Source organism: Coturnix japonica, chromosome 17, assembly GCF_001577835.2.
Source record: "Coturnix japonica isolate 7356 chromosome 17, Coturnix japonica 2.1, whole genome shotgun sequence".
In the NCBI taxonomy this organism is placed as follows: Eukaryota; Metazoa; Chordata; class Aves; order Galliformes; family Phasianidae; genus Coturnix; species Coturnix japonica.
The window spans coordinates 1423266-1441523 of NC_029532.1; the positions used below are offsets into that span (position 1 = coordinate 1423266).

The following is an 18258-nucleotide window of genomic DNA, read 5'->3' on the forward strand; positions in this document are numbered from 1 at the left end:
CATGAGGAATTATTTCAGTGCCATCCTCCAGCAAAAGCTCCCAGCTCTATTCTGACTGATTGAACTGCCAGCCCTTTTTTTGCCTTCTTTTCATCCTGTTTTTGTTTTATAGAGGGCCTGCATTGACTTCGCCATAAGTGCCAAGCCACTGACCCGCTACATGCCCCAGAACAAGCAGTCATTTCAGTACAAGATGTGGAAGTTTGTGGTGTCCCCTCCCTTTGAGTATTTTATCATGGTCATGATTGCACTCAATACTATTGTTCTCATGATGAAGGTTAGTGAGCTGTTACTGAATCTTTGCAATTATAGGCTAGAAAATATGGTGTTTGCTGTAGGGGTTTCGTGCTCTCAGTGTGAGAGCTGGGTGGATCGGCACGATCGAATGTCACTTCTTCCTCATATGATATTAGATATTAGAGGCCACGTGGGATTCCATCCATCCCCAGAGGGAGGTGGTTTGGTTGTGATGAGGCACAGTGAATGGGAACTGGGCTCTGGAGTTCTGCAGCTCCTGGTTCAGGCTGAACAAAGTTAGTTCACTCCTTGGGGATGCTCCAACTCCTTGCAGCCAGTTGAGTCAGCTGGGAAGCTTTTACTCTGCCATCATAAATGATTTCCAGTAACAGCCTTCCTTCCATCCTGGTTTAGTTCTATGATGCTCCAGAAGCATATGAAGAAATGTTGAAATGCCTGAATATTGTCTTTACATCCATGTTTTCAATGGAGTGTGTGCTGAAGATCATTGCCTTTGGTGTGCTGGTACGTGCCTTCCTCATTTCTTTTATCTGTGCCCTCTCTACCTAAAATGCTTGTATTTCATGATAGCAAACAACCAAAGAAGTTGTCTTGCAAAGAGATAATAAACCCCTGTATCTCCTTATCCCCTTTGACAGAATTATTTCCGAGATGCCTGGAATGTCTTCGATTTTGTAACAGTGTTGGGAAGTATTACTGATATTTTAGTAACAGAGATTGCGGTAAGTACAGTTTGCTCAATATTCTTCATTTACCCATAAAGCTGTACCCTATCAGGACACTGCACTTTCTCCCTACCAGCCCTACATTGTGCTGAAGTCCTTGGGTGACCTGGCAGCCTGCTCCCATCAGCTCTGCTCTTTGTGCAGAGATGCTGTCTGGTCTAAAGACTTTCATACCAAAAGCTCTGATGAGAGCGATGGTGCTGATGAGTGTCAGGAAGCAGGCTCTCCTCATTCAGCAAAAGGCTCTAACCCCGAGCTGGTTTTGCCTGTTAATGGAAAAATCCTGTTGAATTTAATAGAGGGACAATGTCAAAAGGAGTCTAATGAAAGCTGCTGGCTTGTAGAGCGAGTCGCCTTGCAGGGCACACATGCATACCCCAATATCATGTCTGTTCTCTGGGAATCCCAGCCCATATATTGAGCAGGGAGAAGGAGATGAGAGGAGAGAGCACAGGAACGTAAATACAGCCAGAAGCTCACCAGCCTGCACAGCCCACCCTGGGGGAACTTTGTTTTCTGTTCTACTCTCAAAAGTTCTGCAGAGCAATTACTAGTAAAAAAATAAGATGTAACTACACCATAGTATTCATTGGCCACTCATCCCATGTCTCCAGTCTCCCTGCTAATGAGTCCTGGAGATTACATGAAGTGCACAAACTTGCCATTAAATTCTAGAGGATTTTTCCATACGGGCAGCAAATAACTGACTGAAGCTTTTGCAGTCTGATGTTATCCAGTTTAAAAATGTGCTCCTTTTCTCTCCTAGTGCGTGTTTTAGCTGATGATACTAAATCTGTATGTAATGGATTTGAATTTTACCATACTAATTTCTTCTTAGTTCCTGAGATTTACTTATAGACCTGCTTTGTGTGTGTTAAGTACTATGGTCCCCAGGCTTCTTTGCAGGACATTCAGCTGGTGCTGAAGACCATATCACTGTTTCTGACAGAATATAACATTATCTAACAACGCTGGTACAGAAAACACAGGAAAAACTGAAATCTTTTACTCCCTTTGCAAATGGTATTCGTTTAACAGTTGACAGATATCACAGGCTTTTGCATTAGCTCTTGTTCTTAGAACAAAGGGTACTCTCTTCCTTTGGGAAAGGAAGGAATAAGAGTTAGTGCATAGAGGTTCTCTATCTTCTCCTGCTCTTCAGGCTGGAGGGCGAATGTGCTCCCAAATCCCCATGTGGGGGTCACTGATGCAGTCAACTTGGTTTGACTCATTATGTCCACCAAGCCAGCCTAGGGGAGGACTGCCTGATGGAGTTCACCAGGGCATCCAATATGAAGCTGTTCACAAACATCCTTCTTATAAATCCTGCTGCCTTTCCAGCCCTTTACCTCTCAGTGCTGCCTCTCAGTCCACAGACTAATTAGAGCTCTGCTCTCTCTATACCTTCCCTTTCTTCAGCATTTCTGCACAGCCAGTGTGTCTCCCTGCCCACATTCTTCCCCCTGCAGAGTACCTGGAGGTCCCCCTGCCTTCTTGCTAGACTTGTTTCTTAAAACTTCTTTCATATGGTGTTTCTCTGATCTCCCTCCAGCCCATGCCTGTCTGCAGCAGCACACCCACCTGCACTGAATAGCTGTTGTAGCCACTAGTGTGCTGTTTTTTAAGCTGTGTGCATCCATCTCTGAGCCTCAGCTGGGGCAATGGGCTGCGAGTTCAGATGCATCATGAGCAGTGTACTGAAGAGGCATGAGGAAAGGAGCTTAGTCAGCTTAAAGGTGACATTGAAGCATTGGATTGTTGCTGAAATATTCAAGTGAGGGCTTGCAACAGTGCCCCAAAGACTGTGTTTGTAACACAACTGTTAATGGCAGCAAATAATTGCAGCTTTCAGGCTGATTGTCACAGAGCGCACGCCTCATCTAGAGGCTCGTATTGTAGGCATAGCTGTATCAGGCCCTTCCTCCCCTCCCAGGCCCAAGGACACTGTTGGGACCTAGGCTGGAAGATGAATAGAAAGATGAGGCAGTGCTGCTCTGGTCCCACTTTGTTGAGTCCACAGTAATTCCCAAGGTGCCCCAGAGCTGCTTGGGAAGCTCAAGCACATTTTTTGGTGCTTGGAAATACAGCAGCTCTGCACTGTGTCCCAGAGCTGAGAGTTACCATAAAGATCAGGTCATTACTGGCCATGGCCCACAGCCAGCACAAGATGCTCTCCTTTCTTTGCTTGATGGGCAGCCCATGCAGATATTTGTGTGGCAGGTAGCCCTGCCCCATGTGTTCAGTCCTGCAGTTGTCCATTTACATCTCAGGGTTTCTCAGACCAAGAGTAGCCCATTGATGCTACCAGTTACATGGATCTGTTCCCAAAATAAACAGCTCCTCACCATCCTTGTGATGGGCTCCTTGCTGGGGATGAATCACAGAGTGGTCTGGATTGGAAGAGACCTCATCTAGTCCACCCCCCTTGCCATGGACAGGAACATCTTCCACTTGATTTTGACGTCAGGCTAACAAATAGGTGCAGGAGCGCCCATTTTTTACATGGTGATCTATGGTTTTCCAACTGTAAGTGTCATCTGAGGCAACTAACCCTGCTCACCTGGGCGGTCTCACCTTGAGAGACTCGGCTTCCACCAGCCTTGCTACGTCGGTACTTTGATCCACTGAAAACTCAAGATAAAAGGAAAAGAAACGTATTGACTAATTGCTTGATTTTACTTTGGTAATCGTCTCATACGCAAATTTACTTTGTGAATGCAGTGAAATATACATATCTTATTTTTTTATTTCCTTAGGCAAAAACATGCATGTCAGTTTTTTAACCCTCTTGGTTATTGAAGTAAAACAGCAAAGAGGTGGCATTAAAGAGAAGCTATCCTTGTGGCCACAGCTGGCCCAATGGGGGTGTAATGGCAAACTGACATCTATTTCTGTGCCTGGAAATACAAAAAGTGTCATGAGAAGTGTTTGTGAATTGTCTCCCCGATTTGCATTACAGAAAGAAATGCAAATAACGACTTGCACTGTCTGTGTTACCTTTAGGACCTCAGAACCTCTTTTGGTTTGAAGCATTCTTTAATTTATGCAATACCCATAAAAAACCAAAATAACACCCCCAAAAGCCCAACAGGTTTTTTTTTTTCCAGTGAAATTTTCAGAGTTTCCTTTTTTGCTTGTCCTGATTACTCATTTTCTCTTTTGTTTCCTGTTTTGTTCTTTATTTTCCCTTATCTACCTGCTGAATCACGCCATCCAATCAACATACAATGCGAAAACCATGTCTCCGTCTGTATGTTGTGCACCTGCTGCTCAAAAAACAAAATACCTAAATTTGTAAAATAATCTTGCCAATATCCATCCATGAAAACATCACATATAGGACACGGTTGGTTTCATTGAATTTAAACAATTCTTTCAATTCTCTGCTTTTTATTTTCTCTCGTTTTCCTTTGATTTGATTTGTTTTGATGAGATTTCCGATTGCACTGGTGAAAAAGCCTCACTGCAGCGTGCCTCAAAACTGGCTTCTGTTCTGCATCTTCTTCCCCTTGGCTAATTGGTGACGTGAGGCAAATGCAGTTACCAATAGCCCTTTCTCCTCTGTTTGTTACACCTGACACTGATAAAGGGGAGGCTTCCACTTGCTTTATTTTCATGGAAAATTGAATGAGAGTTAGAGGGAAGGATGCTTCTGGATGGCCTGGATGGGGAACCCTTCCATTTGTAAGTAGTGGCACCAAATTCAGTTCTCAGCAGCTGTTATCATTTCCCTATTGGATAAGATGCGCTGTGCACAATGTCAAATGACAGCAACCTTACAGCTATTTCTAAGCCTGTGGTTATTGTAAGGCACAAAAAAAAGGAGATTATTAAAGCCATTACTGGCTTGCTTCTCTCAATTCAAAAGAGAGATTGTGGAGAAGATGGTATTTGATTCAACTTTGATGCTGTAATGCTGGCTTATGGAAGCATGGTGCCACTGCAATGGACACGGAGTCCCTGGGTGCAAAAGCAAATATGTCAATTGCAGAAGCCACTGAGAAGTACTGGGCACCAGATCCCATTAGGAATGATGGTGCCTGATTCCAGAGGTGTCTATGGAAATAGGAGGCTTTGTGTTTGGAAATATTCTCCAAAATAATATTGTTCTATTGTTAATTATCTTGGCTACGATTGAGAACAACATAAATGAGGCCAGGAGCTTAAAAACTCTTGGTTGCCTCGGATCTACTTTAACTTAACATCTGGACTTTCTGTTGCACATTTGCTGCTTAGAAACTAATGAGTGTGAGGCTTTCTGATGACCTGCAGCCAGCTTCTGTGCTTGCCTAAGGAAGGTTCCAGGGAGACGCTTTCTGCTAGTGAACAGCAAACATAGATGTTGTTTTGGGCTATCCCTCAGCTGAGCAGCCATACATACAGGGATGACCAGCCCATCTTCTGCTGAGTTTATTGCTAAATCCTCCCGCTGTAACATGACAAACTCATTCCAACCTGAGGTTTAAAAATCCAAAAGAATGAATCCCCTGAGGTGGTGCTTTGCTGCTAGAGCTCTTTCTGCATTTCTCTGGACAGCAAGCACTGATCCTGTATCAAGGAGAAAAGCAATCAAGTACCTTAGATGCTGGAGAAAGATCCAGGCAATGGCTGTATCCCCTGTCCAGCGTGGTTTTTTTCTGTTTTTTGCTGTGGGAAAACACTCTAAGAAAGGATAAAGGAGCAGTCTGCTCATGGCTGGGTAGCAATCAAAGCCAGTTCTGTCCCTATGATGGCTCTTCTCCCCACTCTCTCCTCCTCTCTTGTTTTCAATGAGCTCTGGGGAGGCATTGCGCAGACCCATGTGAGTCCCTTGATGCCTTTGGTACCAGAACCCCATCCACTTCCTCTTTTGGGGTAATAACAACAGGCCAGAAGGAAACATATTTCAAACACAGTTGGCTGGACCTCAGATGGATCACACTGAACAGTGATGCCCCACATGAGCACCCGATGGCCTTTAACATCTGTGCAACAGAAACACAAACAAAACTCTGCAAAGACCTAGTGATCCAGAAGACAGTCATGTGTGTGCCACGTGCTGTAGCTTAATAGGTGGAGAATCCATGCTATCCATGAGGAATATTGCAATGTGGAGCTTCCCCTTTAACTGCATGCCATTCTGATAATGCCTGTAGGGCTGAGCAGCCCAAGGATGGGTTTTCTACGCGATGTGCTGAGGGTTACATGTGAAGCCCTCCTGCCCGTCACAAGCGTGTGTGATTTTGCCTCTTTGCAAGTTCTGTGCACACGAGTGATGCTGGATTTTCCTGGGTTGTAAATGAGGTACTGCTTGTACTAAAGCTGTCATGTAGAAAGGCTCAATTGGCACAGGGATGTCCTGTGTGAGATGTGACCAAAGCAGACGTGGAGCATTGTGCTAACCGTGATAGGAGATCAGAGCAAAGTCTGTGCAGAGTGAAGGCTTGGTGCTAAAGTGTATTAATGTGGGAAGAGGGAAGTAAGGCAACAATACACAGAGAGCCAGATCCTGCAGATTCTGCCTGTGTGCATGCTCCTTGGAGGAGCCTTAGGCTTGTGATGGGGAAGATCAGGCTCCAGTGATGCTCTGAAGGTTATAATTTGCCTGACTTGGAATAGCGTCATGGATGGGATCACATAAAGCCTGATCCAGCTCCTGCAGGAGGGGAAAAGTTCCTGGCATTGCAGTGGGCTCTGGGTTAAGCCTTAGCCCTGGTCTGGATGCACCCCATCAGGATAGTAAGGGCCAAGCTCTGTCCCTGGCTCTATACAGCCCTTACTGAAGGTGAGTTCAACCAGTATGTTATGAAGGGACTGTAACCAATGCAACGAAAATGAAACAGATGCTGATGCTAAGAGACAAGTGTTGAATTTTAGCACCTGCTTTACCAGCCTTGACCAACCCAGGGGAATCCTTGCTTGTGTTTTGCCTGCCAGAGCTGCTTTCTGTTGCTGACTTGAATGAGCTCGGTGTTGTCTGCTCTTTCATGGAACATACCTGTGCTCTACTCTTTTCTCTTTATTTGAGGATTAAGTCTGATATATGGTCTGTGCCTAACTCTGAGCTGCTTGCCTTTTTAACATGAGAGAAACCAAGTGCATGCCTGATTTCTTGAACTCTTTGATGGGATTGGTGGAATGCGATGCTAATGGCCCAAAAACTGAGCTGGCATTTAAAGAAATGAATAGATCCAACAAGCCCCCCCCCTCAAATTCAGCATGAGCTCTGTAGCCAAACGAGCAAGAAATGTGGGTCACTTTAATATGACTGGTAAAATGGTGTTATGAGAGAAAGACTGGCTTTGCTCATCTTTATCAATAAGAGCTCCTTATGATTGTAGCTTCCCCTCCACTGCTTGTCAGTTGAAAGCGAGCTGTTTTCTCTCTTTAGTTAACGCAGTCAAATTGAGTGGCTGTGATCAGAGATTCACAAACAGGTGAATTGGAATAGGTACAGAACGCGGGGATATTTTTCATCTCCTTAAGGAGGGCAAGAGGGATCTGGCTTTTGCATGTTTTGTTTTGGAAAGAACCCTCTCTAGATTAGCTCGCTGGGGCAGGCAACCTCTTTTCCATAAAGGAAAGGAAAGATGGGGGTGTGGGGTGGGGAGAATCACACAAAACGAATGGAAATCAGACCCCATCTCCAGCAGTTCTTTCATCCACCTGTGAAAGCACATTTAATAATAATGAGAAAGTCAGCAGGCTCCTAAGGCAACTTCCTGCTGCTGGACACTCGACCTCCCCAACCAATTTGCTACCAGTGATCCATCTTCCAATGTCTTGCTGGTGCCATTTCTCCTTGATGAGCCTGTCCAGTCACAAGTTGGATATAAATACTTGAAATCTCCAGGTTTAGAAAACATCCCTATTTTTCAAGGATGCTTTAATCTTCACTGGACGATGCCTTTCTCTATTATAGTGGAGGCTACATGCACAGTCTCACAGCTGTCTTGGTTGAAGTTCAATTCATGGTAGAAAAGCAAGCTGGCCAAGACCTCAATCATTTACTAAATGATAATATGGCACCATTACCTCTCCCTGAGTCTTTAGGGGAGTAAATCTGCCTTACTCAAAGAAAACAGGACCTCCATGGACAGCGTGAAAGGGCCGCTTCCTTTTCAGTCACTGACCCAGGATAGAGGGGAGGGCTCTTGTGGAGAGGGATTTTCTCATACTTGCTGCATGTGGAGTGATCTGCACTGACGAATGTTTCTTTTGGAAGGTTTTCTGGTGGCCGATTTGCTGCTTAGATCGTGAAGCTGGTAATTTTAATTTCTTTTTTGCGGGCTGTGGTTTCTCATCGCGTTAATTTCTGAAGGACACAAAACCTTTACTTTCCGCAGGACAACTTCATCAACCTCAGCTTCCTGAGGCTCTTCAGGGCAGCCAGACTTATCAAGCTCCTTCGCCAAGGTTACACCATCCGCATCCTGCTCTGGACGTTTGTGCAGTCCTTCAAGGTGAGCGTTGGGCCTGTGGGAGACAGGGAAAAGGAGTGTGAGATGCACTGTGCTTCTACAGCATCAGCCATTGAGTATCAAAGAGCTCCCTGCTTCTCTCTGTCTCAGAACCTTTTCACCCCGTTGGGGTGCAGTCTGTGCCTAATTCAGAGCAGGAACTCATTCCTTGGATATATGTGTTTTCTCATACTAAATTTACAGCAAGGTCATTAAAAATTAAGGTTTATCCCTGGGTAATTATGCATAGGAAGTGCCAGTGCCTGCTGATAGTCACATTGCCTGCTGCAGAGCTTCTTACTGTGTTTTCCCTGCTTATCTGCCTGCAAGGATGTGTACAGAGCTCCTGGAAAACACAGTCTGGTTTGTAATTGAGGAATACCTGCTTCCAGGGCTTTGTCTGCCAAAGGCTTCCAGGATTGTTCCAATTCTTTCCCCAGCTACTTTACCTGAGGCACAAATACTACAGAGCACAGTGCTGCCCAGGAATTAAATGCTACTGGTTAATGTTAATCCTTTCTTCTCCTTTCCCACAGGCCTTGCCTTATGTGTGTCTTCTCATTGCAATGCTCTTCTTCATCTATGCCATCATTGGCATGCAGGTAAACTTTTGGCTTTAATACTGACTGTAAGTAGCCTGGTTTTGTCCCATGGGAGCAGGGTGTGCTGTTGTCTCTGCAGCAGCATCAGTACCTGGCTTAGGATGAGGCAAACCAACTTCTATCACTTCTATCTGCCTTGAAGCAGGGCAAAGCCTTTTCCTACCTTTTCTCCTAACTCCACTTGATCCACCTATGCTCACGACTCCCACATCAGGCTGCATTTGCCCTGAACCCCTTCTGCTTTCTGTGGCAGGTATTTGGAAACATTGCACTGAATGACGAAACCTCCATCAATCGGCACAATAATTTCCGTACCTTCCTTCAAGCCTTGATGCTCCTGTTCAGGTAAGCAGATATCAAATACCACAAGGCTTACAGGTGGGCAGCAAGTCAGTCTTTGTGTCTCGGTGCTGGTAATGATATCCTGCATAGGCCTGGGTTTGCATAGTTTCTGTGAAGCCAAGTGGAAATGCAGTTCTCCAGCTCAGAATAACCACTCCAACCAAAGCTCTGAATGCCACACAGTGGGAGGGTGTGGGCAGAGGCAGCAGGACTGTGATGGGAAGCAGGTTTCTGCATGAGGGAGTGAGGTTTAAGGACTAAATGCTGCTGATATCTTAAGCTATCAAAACCAGAGAGATCCAGGAGCTATTTCAGTTTGCAGTGAGCACCAGGTCATCCCAGAGCCCAGGAGCAAGGCTTATAGCCTGGCTCAGTGTCCAGGTTTTTGATTCCCATTGCTATTACTGGATGAGCTCACACCCCTCTGCCTACCTGTCCACAGGAGTGCCACGGGGGAGGCCTGGCATGAAATCATGCTGTCATGCCTGAGCAACAGGGCATGCGACCCACTCTCCGGCCTCACCAAGAACGAGTGCGGCAGCGACTTTGCCTACTTCTACTTCGTGTCATTCATCTTCCTCTGCTCCTTCCTGGTAAGCCTGTCCCCAAAAGGCAGATGCTGGGGAAGCTCCGAGCCATCCCCACTGTCTTGTTTCCTTCTTCTCCCTAATTGTGATTTATACAATATTACGCGCCCGCTTTGCTAGAAACTATTTATCACCCTGGTGCTAAAATCCCTTTAATCCCCAAAGAGACCATTTAGTCATTAGTTTAAAGGGAAAGGTTTTATCTTCCTTCCCACCGGGGATCTAATATTTGGAATTAAGCATTAATCTGTTTTGTCTTGATCTGTAACGTGGTCCTTTGAAGAAGGGGATGGGGAGGGCAGGATGGGATTGGCCAAGATAACATTGGTTAAGTGCTTGGAGCAGGCAGCTGTCAGTACCACGCTTGCTTGATGGCGTGTTTTGTTTTCTTTACCAAATAAATGCATTTCCTTCTGACACGGTGTCAGGAAGCCTTTAGACGTGAAAGTACGTAGAGCTTTTGTAGTCTCTTTGCACCCATGGCTGTCATCAGGGGATGCCTTTAAGATTTGGAGACATACTGATGTCTTTCTAATCACTTTGGTGCATAAAAAGCTTTTTGCTCTCAGGGTTTGGATCTTTCCTGAGCTGCTGGGACAGAGGAATAGGAAAATCAGGGACAGGGACCCAATTAAACTTCAAGCAGCAAGAGATAAAAATGATGGCTCTGAAAAGGTCCCCCAAAGCTACCTATCAAATCTGCTTTCAGTTTCATGCCTTGGCTTTAAAATACAAGATTTGATGCTTTGTGCAGCAATTCCCTGCTATCATCAGAAACCCTTACCCAGGAAAATGAGGTACACGTGGCAGTTTGATGTCCTGTATAGATGGACCAACTTCAATGGCCCCCATTGAGATCCTTTGTCCAGCTGCTGTTGCCTCTTTGACATCCTGAAGATTATTTCTTCTGCATATATTAAACAGACTGCACTCTATACTTCAAAGCCTAAATCCTTCCTTGTACAAATCCTTCTCCAAAAGTCAGGTGTTCTCACTGGTATTTTCAAGAGCATAATTGCTCCTAAACTTCTTTATTTTGTAATAATAATAGCAATAATAATCACTTAAATGATCAGCTCTGCCTCCTTGGCTCCCATCAGTAGCAGGCCTGAAGGCTGGGCTACATCTGTGTCAAATACAGCTCTGAACGTGGCTTTGCGTGAGCTCCTGGAACTCCCATTGAGACCTCATTTGCTGGCAGAGCAAGTAGGGAGCCCAAAAAGAGCCAAGGGAGGATGTCCAGCTTCCCAAACCAGTAGCTTTGATGCCAAGCAGCTGGACTGCTGCAAGAGGGTCTGGAACTCATCTCTTAATATGTGCTCAGCACTTCATTGCAAAGAAACGTGTGGTTCCCCACAGGAGATTAAAGCATTACAGAGCTGCAGCCCTGCCAAGAGGAAACATCTTTATGGTTGGTTGGGTGTTCTTACACCACGGATTTGAGGGGAAATTGGGTCATGTGTTTGCTTTTCAATATCGTTTCTTGCTCTTTGTGGATGTCCAACCTGACATCATTTTTCTCCTTCCAATTTATGCTGTAGGAAAGTATAAATTGAAATTTAAAAAGTACAGAAACTGTAGGAGCAGCTTTATGTAAGCAAGGGAAAACTGTATCGAGCCAATTCCTGATCAGCAGCCACAGGGTTGGAATCACATTATCTTGCTAAGGAACTCATAACTCCCTTAACCTTCCTGCTTTTATTTCTTTTCTGCCTAACTTCATAACTGCTTCTTCTCTGCAGATGTTGAACCTGTTTGTGGCTGTAATCATGGACAACTTTGAATACCTGACACGAGATTCCTCCATCCTGGGGCCCCACCACCTGGATGAGTTTGTTCGTGTCTGGGCTGAATATGACCCAGCTGCCTGGTATGTTACACTTGCATGTGGAGAAAAGGATTTATGTTGCATATATAAGCACACATCCTGTTCTGAATGTGAATGTGACTCCAGAAAGAAAAACACCTAAAAACTGAAGTAATGTTAGAGATAAATGATCCATTCTAATTCACTGTGTATAGGAGATGAGTTTATCTGATGTCATTACAAGAGAATTTCCATTCAGTACACATGAGATAGACATAATCCAACGACTCTGTATAAGTTAACACAACCACTGTCACCCCATGCACATGCAAGGCTAAAAAATAATAGGAGAAATTCATGTAATCTTGGCCAAATGGCCAAGCAAAAAAAGATGTTTAGCCTTTCCAAAAGCAGCTTTGAGCGCCTTTGGTTCCTGCATCTCAGGCCAAAGAGAAGCTGAACATGCTGCCATTGGCAATGCTTTTCTTGACTTGTGAAGCTAAGCTTTGCTGCTTCTTAATTGGGCAGCATTCCTGTCCTAGCTGAGAAGCAAGTGAGCAGCTTCACTAATCCTGTGCACAGATATGGGGTCACACACAGAAACTTTGGGTTTTCAAGGGTTTTTTTCCTCCTTTGAGAGGAAATGACAAACTCCACTGCTTGGCTTTTGTTAATACAGTACTGTGGTCCCAGAATGGATCTTTTAGGCACCTGTAAGACAGCAGGGCGTGATGCAAAGCCTGTTAATATGAGGGTGCTGATATTGATGGTGTTGTTCCATGTTTTGATCTTGGAAGCCTCGTTCTGGTGACAGCATCATTATAGAGGGAAACTTTGTCCTTATAAATAATCTTTAAGTTTTGGGCATGCAGTTGAAACCCAAGACATGTGAAATAATAAGAAGAAAATGCAGTAAGGCTGACTTTGGAAACATTTGAGATCTCAGTGAGCCTCTGAATGAAATGTTCCTGATCCGTGGTCGTGATAACAAAGAAAATGCTTTTCTCCCAACATGATGATGTAGTATTTGGTTTTACTGTTTTGTTTTTGCTTTTCCCACTCCAAGGCAGCAGCTGGGAAAGCCAAACCCCTTTGCTGGCATCACAGCCCCACAGGAGCAGCTCTGTGCTGTGTCAGACCCAGGAGACCAAGGATCACTTCTAGAGAGAGACTGACTTGAATCTTTTGTTTTTCCCTTTGTCTGTATAAAGCCACTGCACAGTAGTGCTGCTGACTGTCATTGTCATTTCCAGATGCTCTGAGAGGTCACAACAGGTTCCTTAGTAATCTGCAGCTTGGGCATTTGCCTGCTGGGAAGCTTTTTTTCCCCAAGTCTTGCTAATTTTGTTTCCATCTTCCTCCCCATAAGTTACACTGCAGAGAATCCCCCTCTGTACGTGCAGGGAAGCTGCCTGCAGCTCTTAAAACCTTTCCACTTCTTTGTTTCTCTTCAGTGGAGACAGATGCAGGCAGGGTTTGTATAATCAGGATCTGAAACTCCCTGCTAGGATGCAATTAAACTGCTTGAAAATCTCACTGAAATTGATTTAGACTAACTTTAAGTGTAAACCTACCCCAAATGACCTGTGTGTGATTTTAACCAGCTCCAAACCATCTATACAGCACATATATGGCACAACATGTACTAGAAACATGTAATCTCTAAGCAGGTTTTCCTTACCACATGCTCTGTAATATAGACATGTCCTTTGTGGCTATTTGGCAGGGAGTAAATAACTGTTTTTCCTTTTCAAATCCAATGGCTGTCCCATGCAAAAAGGAAATGACAGTGTTTGCCCACCTTTATAGCTTGAGACCCTTGATGAAAGATGCTGGCTGGCAAAGAAGTACAAGTTCTGTTATGTTTTTGTTGTGTAGGTAGCATTTCCAACATAGGTTTAACAGTGTGTGTGTATTGACGTGCCTATTTCTGATGTCTGAAACCTTTGGCTTTGTTATAACCTCCAACTTTCTTTAATACTTTCCTGGAAAACTATATGTGGAAGGAAGTTAATAAGTGCAGCTTGCAGCTGTTGTGAATGAGTATGTGGCACTCAGGAGGGGTAAGTGTGGTGAAAGCATTGGATTTAGGGGTAGCAGAGACCTCAGGCATCACAGAAAAGGAGAGAGCAGGAGAGCAAATGCACTCAAGGCTGTGGGTTAACCAGGATAGCACTGAACTGAAGGGTGAACTGGGAAAGAAAATCTCCTTTACATCCAAGATATATAAAGAGAGAATTTCCTCCCTTATTGCCCTACTCCCCAGTGCACAAACCTTCGAGCTATTGGGAACGTTGGGCAGCCTTCCCATTCCCATTCCTTATTCCTGGATGGTGAAGAAGGGGCAGCCAAGGAGGAGTCCCATGGACTCATGGAGAAAGCAGGGAAATGCTTTTGCTACACACTGATTTTGCAAATCCATTCTAAAATTTGGGGTAAACCGCTTGACTCAGTTAAACCAATCTACTTGTTATAACTATGATTAGGCCTGCAGCCAAGACATGCACGGCCCCATTGGATCTGCTTCTAAATTAATAGTTTTGAGTTGATTGTGAAGGTTTTGAATAGGCCTTAATTTTTCACATCCAAAAAAGCAGTAATATTGAAGGAGCGTTTCCAAAATATTCCAGCCTTCTTTATATAATGTACAAAAATAAACACATCGAAGCCACATTATCTCATTTTTCTTTAGAGGTCATTCCGAAGTTCAGCCCAGCTCCTTTTTGTACATGATTTGGTTACTTGCAGAAGATTAAGAAATCTAATCCTGCTGTTAAATTGGCTGGAAGTATTGTTGTGAGTTAACGAGACCGACCATAGAGCTGCCTCAGGGCATTTGATTTCACCTTCTGCTGATGAAGACTCCATTTTCCCAGTGCTGGTGGACCTTGAGATGCAGTTGCTGTCTCTCCAGCACGTTGCTTATTGTCTGCATAGCAAGCTGAGGCTATGCAGGTAATAACAGTGGGGGGTGGAGGTTCCCAAGCTCTGTTGAATCCCATTAATAATCCATTAATTACACCTTTTGTGTGCTGTGAGCTCTGGTTTGCTGGGCTGCTTAGTGCCTGGGCAGTGGGTAGATGCCTTCTATAGGCAAAGGGGGGTAAAACACAGTGATACAGGTAACTACATGCAATGGATGGGAAGTACCTTATGAGTTATGGAAGGTTTTGTGAAAGGAATATGAATATAAAGGTTCTGTTGAGCAGCAGGAAGCACTCTCCCTCTCTCTCTGACTGTGTTAAAGTCGCTTCTTCATCACAAACGCAGTTATTATCAGGCTAACTTTGCTTTTCAGCGTGGTTTGTCCTTCCAGCCTCTTCTGTTTGCAAGGGAAAGGCTGATTCCCCATATTTTTGCTGTCGTAACTTCTGATGTTTTCTTTCCAGTTGCCGGATTCATTATAAGGATATGTACAATTTATTACGTGTAATTGCTCCACCCCTGGGCTTAGGAAAGAAGTGCCCTCATAGGGTGGCATACAAGGTTTGCAATTTCAGAGCCTCCCTCCAGCATTTTCAGTTTTATTTCTTTTCTTTAACCCCCAATTGCAAATGCAAACGGTACAGAAAAGAAACTGTAACGTAACAAACTCGTTGCCTGTCCAAGGAATGATTGATGGACTGCCTCCTCGCTCCTCCGTGCATCTCATCCCTGTCCCATCCCTTCCCACACCCAGCTGGCTGGGGCCAGGCAGCTTTATGAGACAGCCAACCCTCAGGCTTCCATCACACAGGGGCTGGGTGGGAAGTGTTAGGGAAAAGCAGCACAGTGTTTAAGTGCTTCTCTTTACATCTATATGCCAGAGAGAGAAATTATCCCAGGATTTCTGGGGAGCAGCATAATTTTGGGGGGCTTTGCAGCATTGCCCATCTAGCTGAGTAACTCAGGTTTGAGCCCTTCCCTTTCCTGAGCTGGAAAGACATTTAGGCTGTAGGACTGGCTGTCCAGGCAGGGGAGAGATGAAAGGATGAGCTTTGAGTCCACCCCACTGCAAGAGCCAGAGGTTGCATTGGGAGCAACACTCATGTCTCTGAGCTCATAAGTTATGCTAGATATAGCAGGAAACCTCCTGCCTCCTGAACACTGAAGGTGTGCAACACTTGGGAGCAAAGGTGGAGAGCAAAGGATGGGCCTTGCCAAGAATTCAGAGGCACTGAGCCCTCTGCCAGGAGCAGGGGCAGAGGAGGGAAGCCAGGGAGAAATCATTGGCTGCAATTACAATTTGTGTCTCTCATCAGCCTTCAGATTAACTCCGGGCTATGAAGCTGGAGAGGTATGTTAAATGCTTTAGTAACTAAGGACAGGAATAGATGGGTTTGGCGGGGTAAGTTCTCCCGTCCGCCTACTCCTGCGTCAGTGCTTTCCATAGGATTTGAGACCCATGTCAGGGCAGCAGGCTGGCATGCAGTGCCTGCTTCTGCAGCTGTCCTTCTTGAAGGCTTTCCATGACAGCACACAGGACAGACAGACGTCAGTGATGAAGGCAGGTGATGGGTGTTGGTTTGAGGGAAGAGGGGCCCATCAAATGCAAGGCAGAAACAAATCCTCTTTTCACCGTCATCCTGCAGGTTGGGTGCTGGGCTTTGGTTTTGCAGTCCCAGTCTCTTCCCCATAGCAGATTAGGAGTTTTAGGGTTAAGAATGGCTTTTTCTTCTCTAGCAGTCCATAGGCTAACCTGAAAACCCAGCTCTTCATTTACTAAGAGAAAACCCCCTGTCCCATAACTCTGCCTACCAGCTCTCCCTGGCATGGTGACCACAACCTCTTGGACCTGTTTGGGGAGCAGGCAAGGGAAGCACACCTGCCTCCAAAACCCAACCCAAGCCTTCCCTCCCAAATAAGACCTCAATCATTCCCGGCTGCAGGGGATGTGGGGCTTCCCCATGGCGAGGAGGAGACGTTGGGCGCCGAACCACAGGGATGGAAGCGGAGAACCTTTGATTGACCCACCTCCTTCTTTGGTTTTGTTTCCCTGAGAAATCTGATTAACCGGATCTCTGTTTTCTTGTCTGCTTTCCCCTTTCTCTCTCCTCCTCATTTGCTCCGTTGTGTTGCCCTCCCCCTTTCCCCACCTCCCTCTTCCCCATCCTGCTCTGCTTTGATTTCCGTCTCCTCTTGCTTTTGCCTCTCTCCCTCTGACTCCAAGCGGGCGCATCAGTTACACAGACATGTATGAGATGCTGAGACACATGTCCCCACCTCTAGGCCTTGGAAAGAAATGCCCTGCTCGCGTTGCCTATAAGGTAGACCACCCCAGCAGCTCCTGCCAACCCACCAGCTTTTTGTGCCGTGGCTGCAGCGGGTGCCATTTCTGTGACGTTAGTGTTGTTTTCCTGGGCTCCTTCTAAGTGCTCTCTCTGCTTCCCGAGCAGACTGGATTTTGGATCTGCTGCTTTTTTCTTGTTGTTGTTTCCTTTTTTTTTTGTAACTATTATTTTTTGGGTCTTTGAAACGATGGTGCGTCGGTTTGTCTTTCTTACTGTGTCTCTGCTATTTCTCTCGGTGTTTCTCTCCCTCTCTCTCTCATTCTGCTTCCATTTAGGCTACTCTGAGGTTTGCTAATGAGTAAATTACCCTGCCACTACAATCCCCATTTGTCTTTCCACCGCTCTCACTTGCCCATCAGTATGATGGTGGTTTCCCCCCCCTCTAAATTAGATTGGTGTAATTAGAGTAGGCAGCGCTGTAGGAGTTAGCGAGCTATTAAACAGAGGCAACGCCAGAAGGGCTCCTTAAATACCCTCATGAAAGAAATTATTTTAATGCAAAGCATTTAAGATGGTAAGATGAAGAAATCGCTCAAACTGATTGTTGATTCTGAAAAAAAACTTTTTTTAATTGAACCACAGAAAGGCATCGCAGCCAAAAGGCTGCTTGCAAACTGCTGCTGTATTGATGAGCGTGGTGGTAATTCAGATAGAAACAAGGGCCAAACTCCATGGGATCTTTTGACACCAAACGTCGCCGTTTATTTCAGGAGGAGTGTGACCTGAGCACGTAGAATTGCACAGCTCAACTCAGTGTCCATTGAACCCAATCTTTAAAAGGAAGGGAGGGAAAAAAAAGAATATATAAATAACACGTATTAAAATAAGCATTTTAAACAAGGCTTTGGGCTGATTTCCATAGTGAGGAGTCTCTGTGCCTCTCTGTGATGGTTCTCAGCTGCTGCAGAGGAACTCCCTTGGTGCAGGCACTGCAGCTGTGCCTTCCCAAATCTGTCCTTTCCTTCTGAGTTAGCTGGTCTCTGCTTTAATTGGTCTTTACAGAGAAAATCCACAGAAGCTCGGTGTGCATGGATGGTTTGTTTTTAAGATATATATAGAGATATATATCTACTTAGAAACCTCTCAAAGGTGCCCATGTGTGCCTGAACCGTAAGCAGAGATGGGTTCCAACTGAACAGCTCAAACCTCGACTGTACATCAGGTTTCTAAGTTCGAAGGCAGTCTGCTTCATTTTGGCCCTTATCACAGAGCTGCAAACCCCAGCAGT

The 18258-nt window shown here is 45.1% G+C and overlaps 1 protein-coding gene across 1 annotated transcript in view; it reads left to right on the top strand.

Annotated features, from left to right (window-relative positions):
* CACNA1B (calcium voltage-gated channel subunit alpha1 B) overlaps nt 1-18258 on the top strand; it is a 196258-nt gene that overhangs the window by 161810 nt on the left and 16190 nt on the right. Inside the window, exons 29-38 of the mRNA XM_015878810.2 lie at nt 113-277; nt 652-762; nt 897-980; nt 4324-4329; nt 8309-8425; nt 8959-9024; nt 9278-9369; nt 9809-9959; nt 11696-11823; nt 16910-17006. Coding sequence (XP_015734296.1) covers nt 113-277; nt 652-762; nt 897-980; nt 4324-4329; nt 8309-8425; nt 8959-9024; nt 9278-9369; nt 9809-9959; nt 11696-11823; nt 16910-17006 — 1017 coding nt within the window. The remainder of the gene's footprint in view (nt 1-112; nt 278-651; nt 763-896; nt 981-4323; nt 4330-8308; nt 8426-8958; nt 9025-9277; nt 9370-9808; nt 9960-11695; nt 11824-16909; nt 17007-18258) is intronic.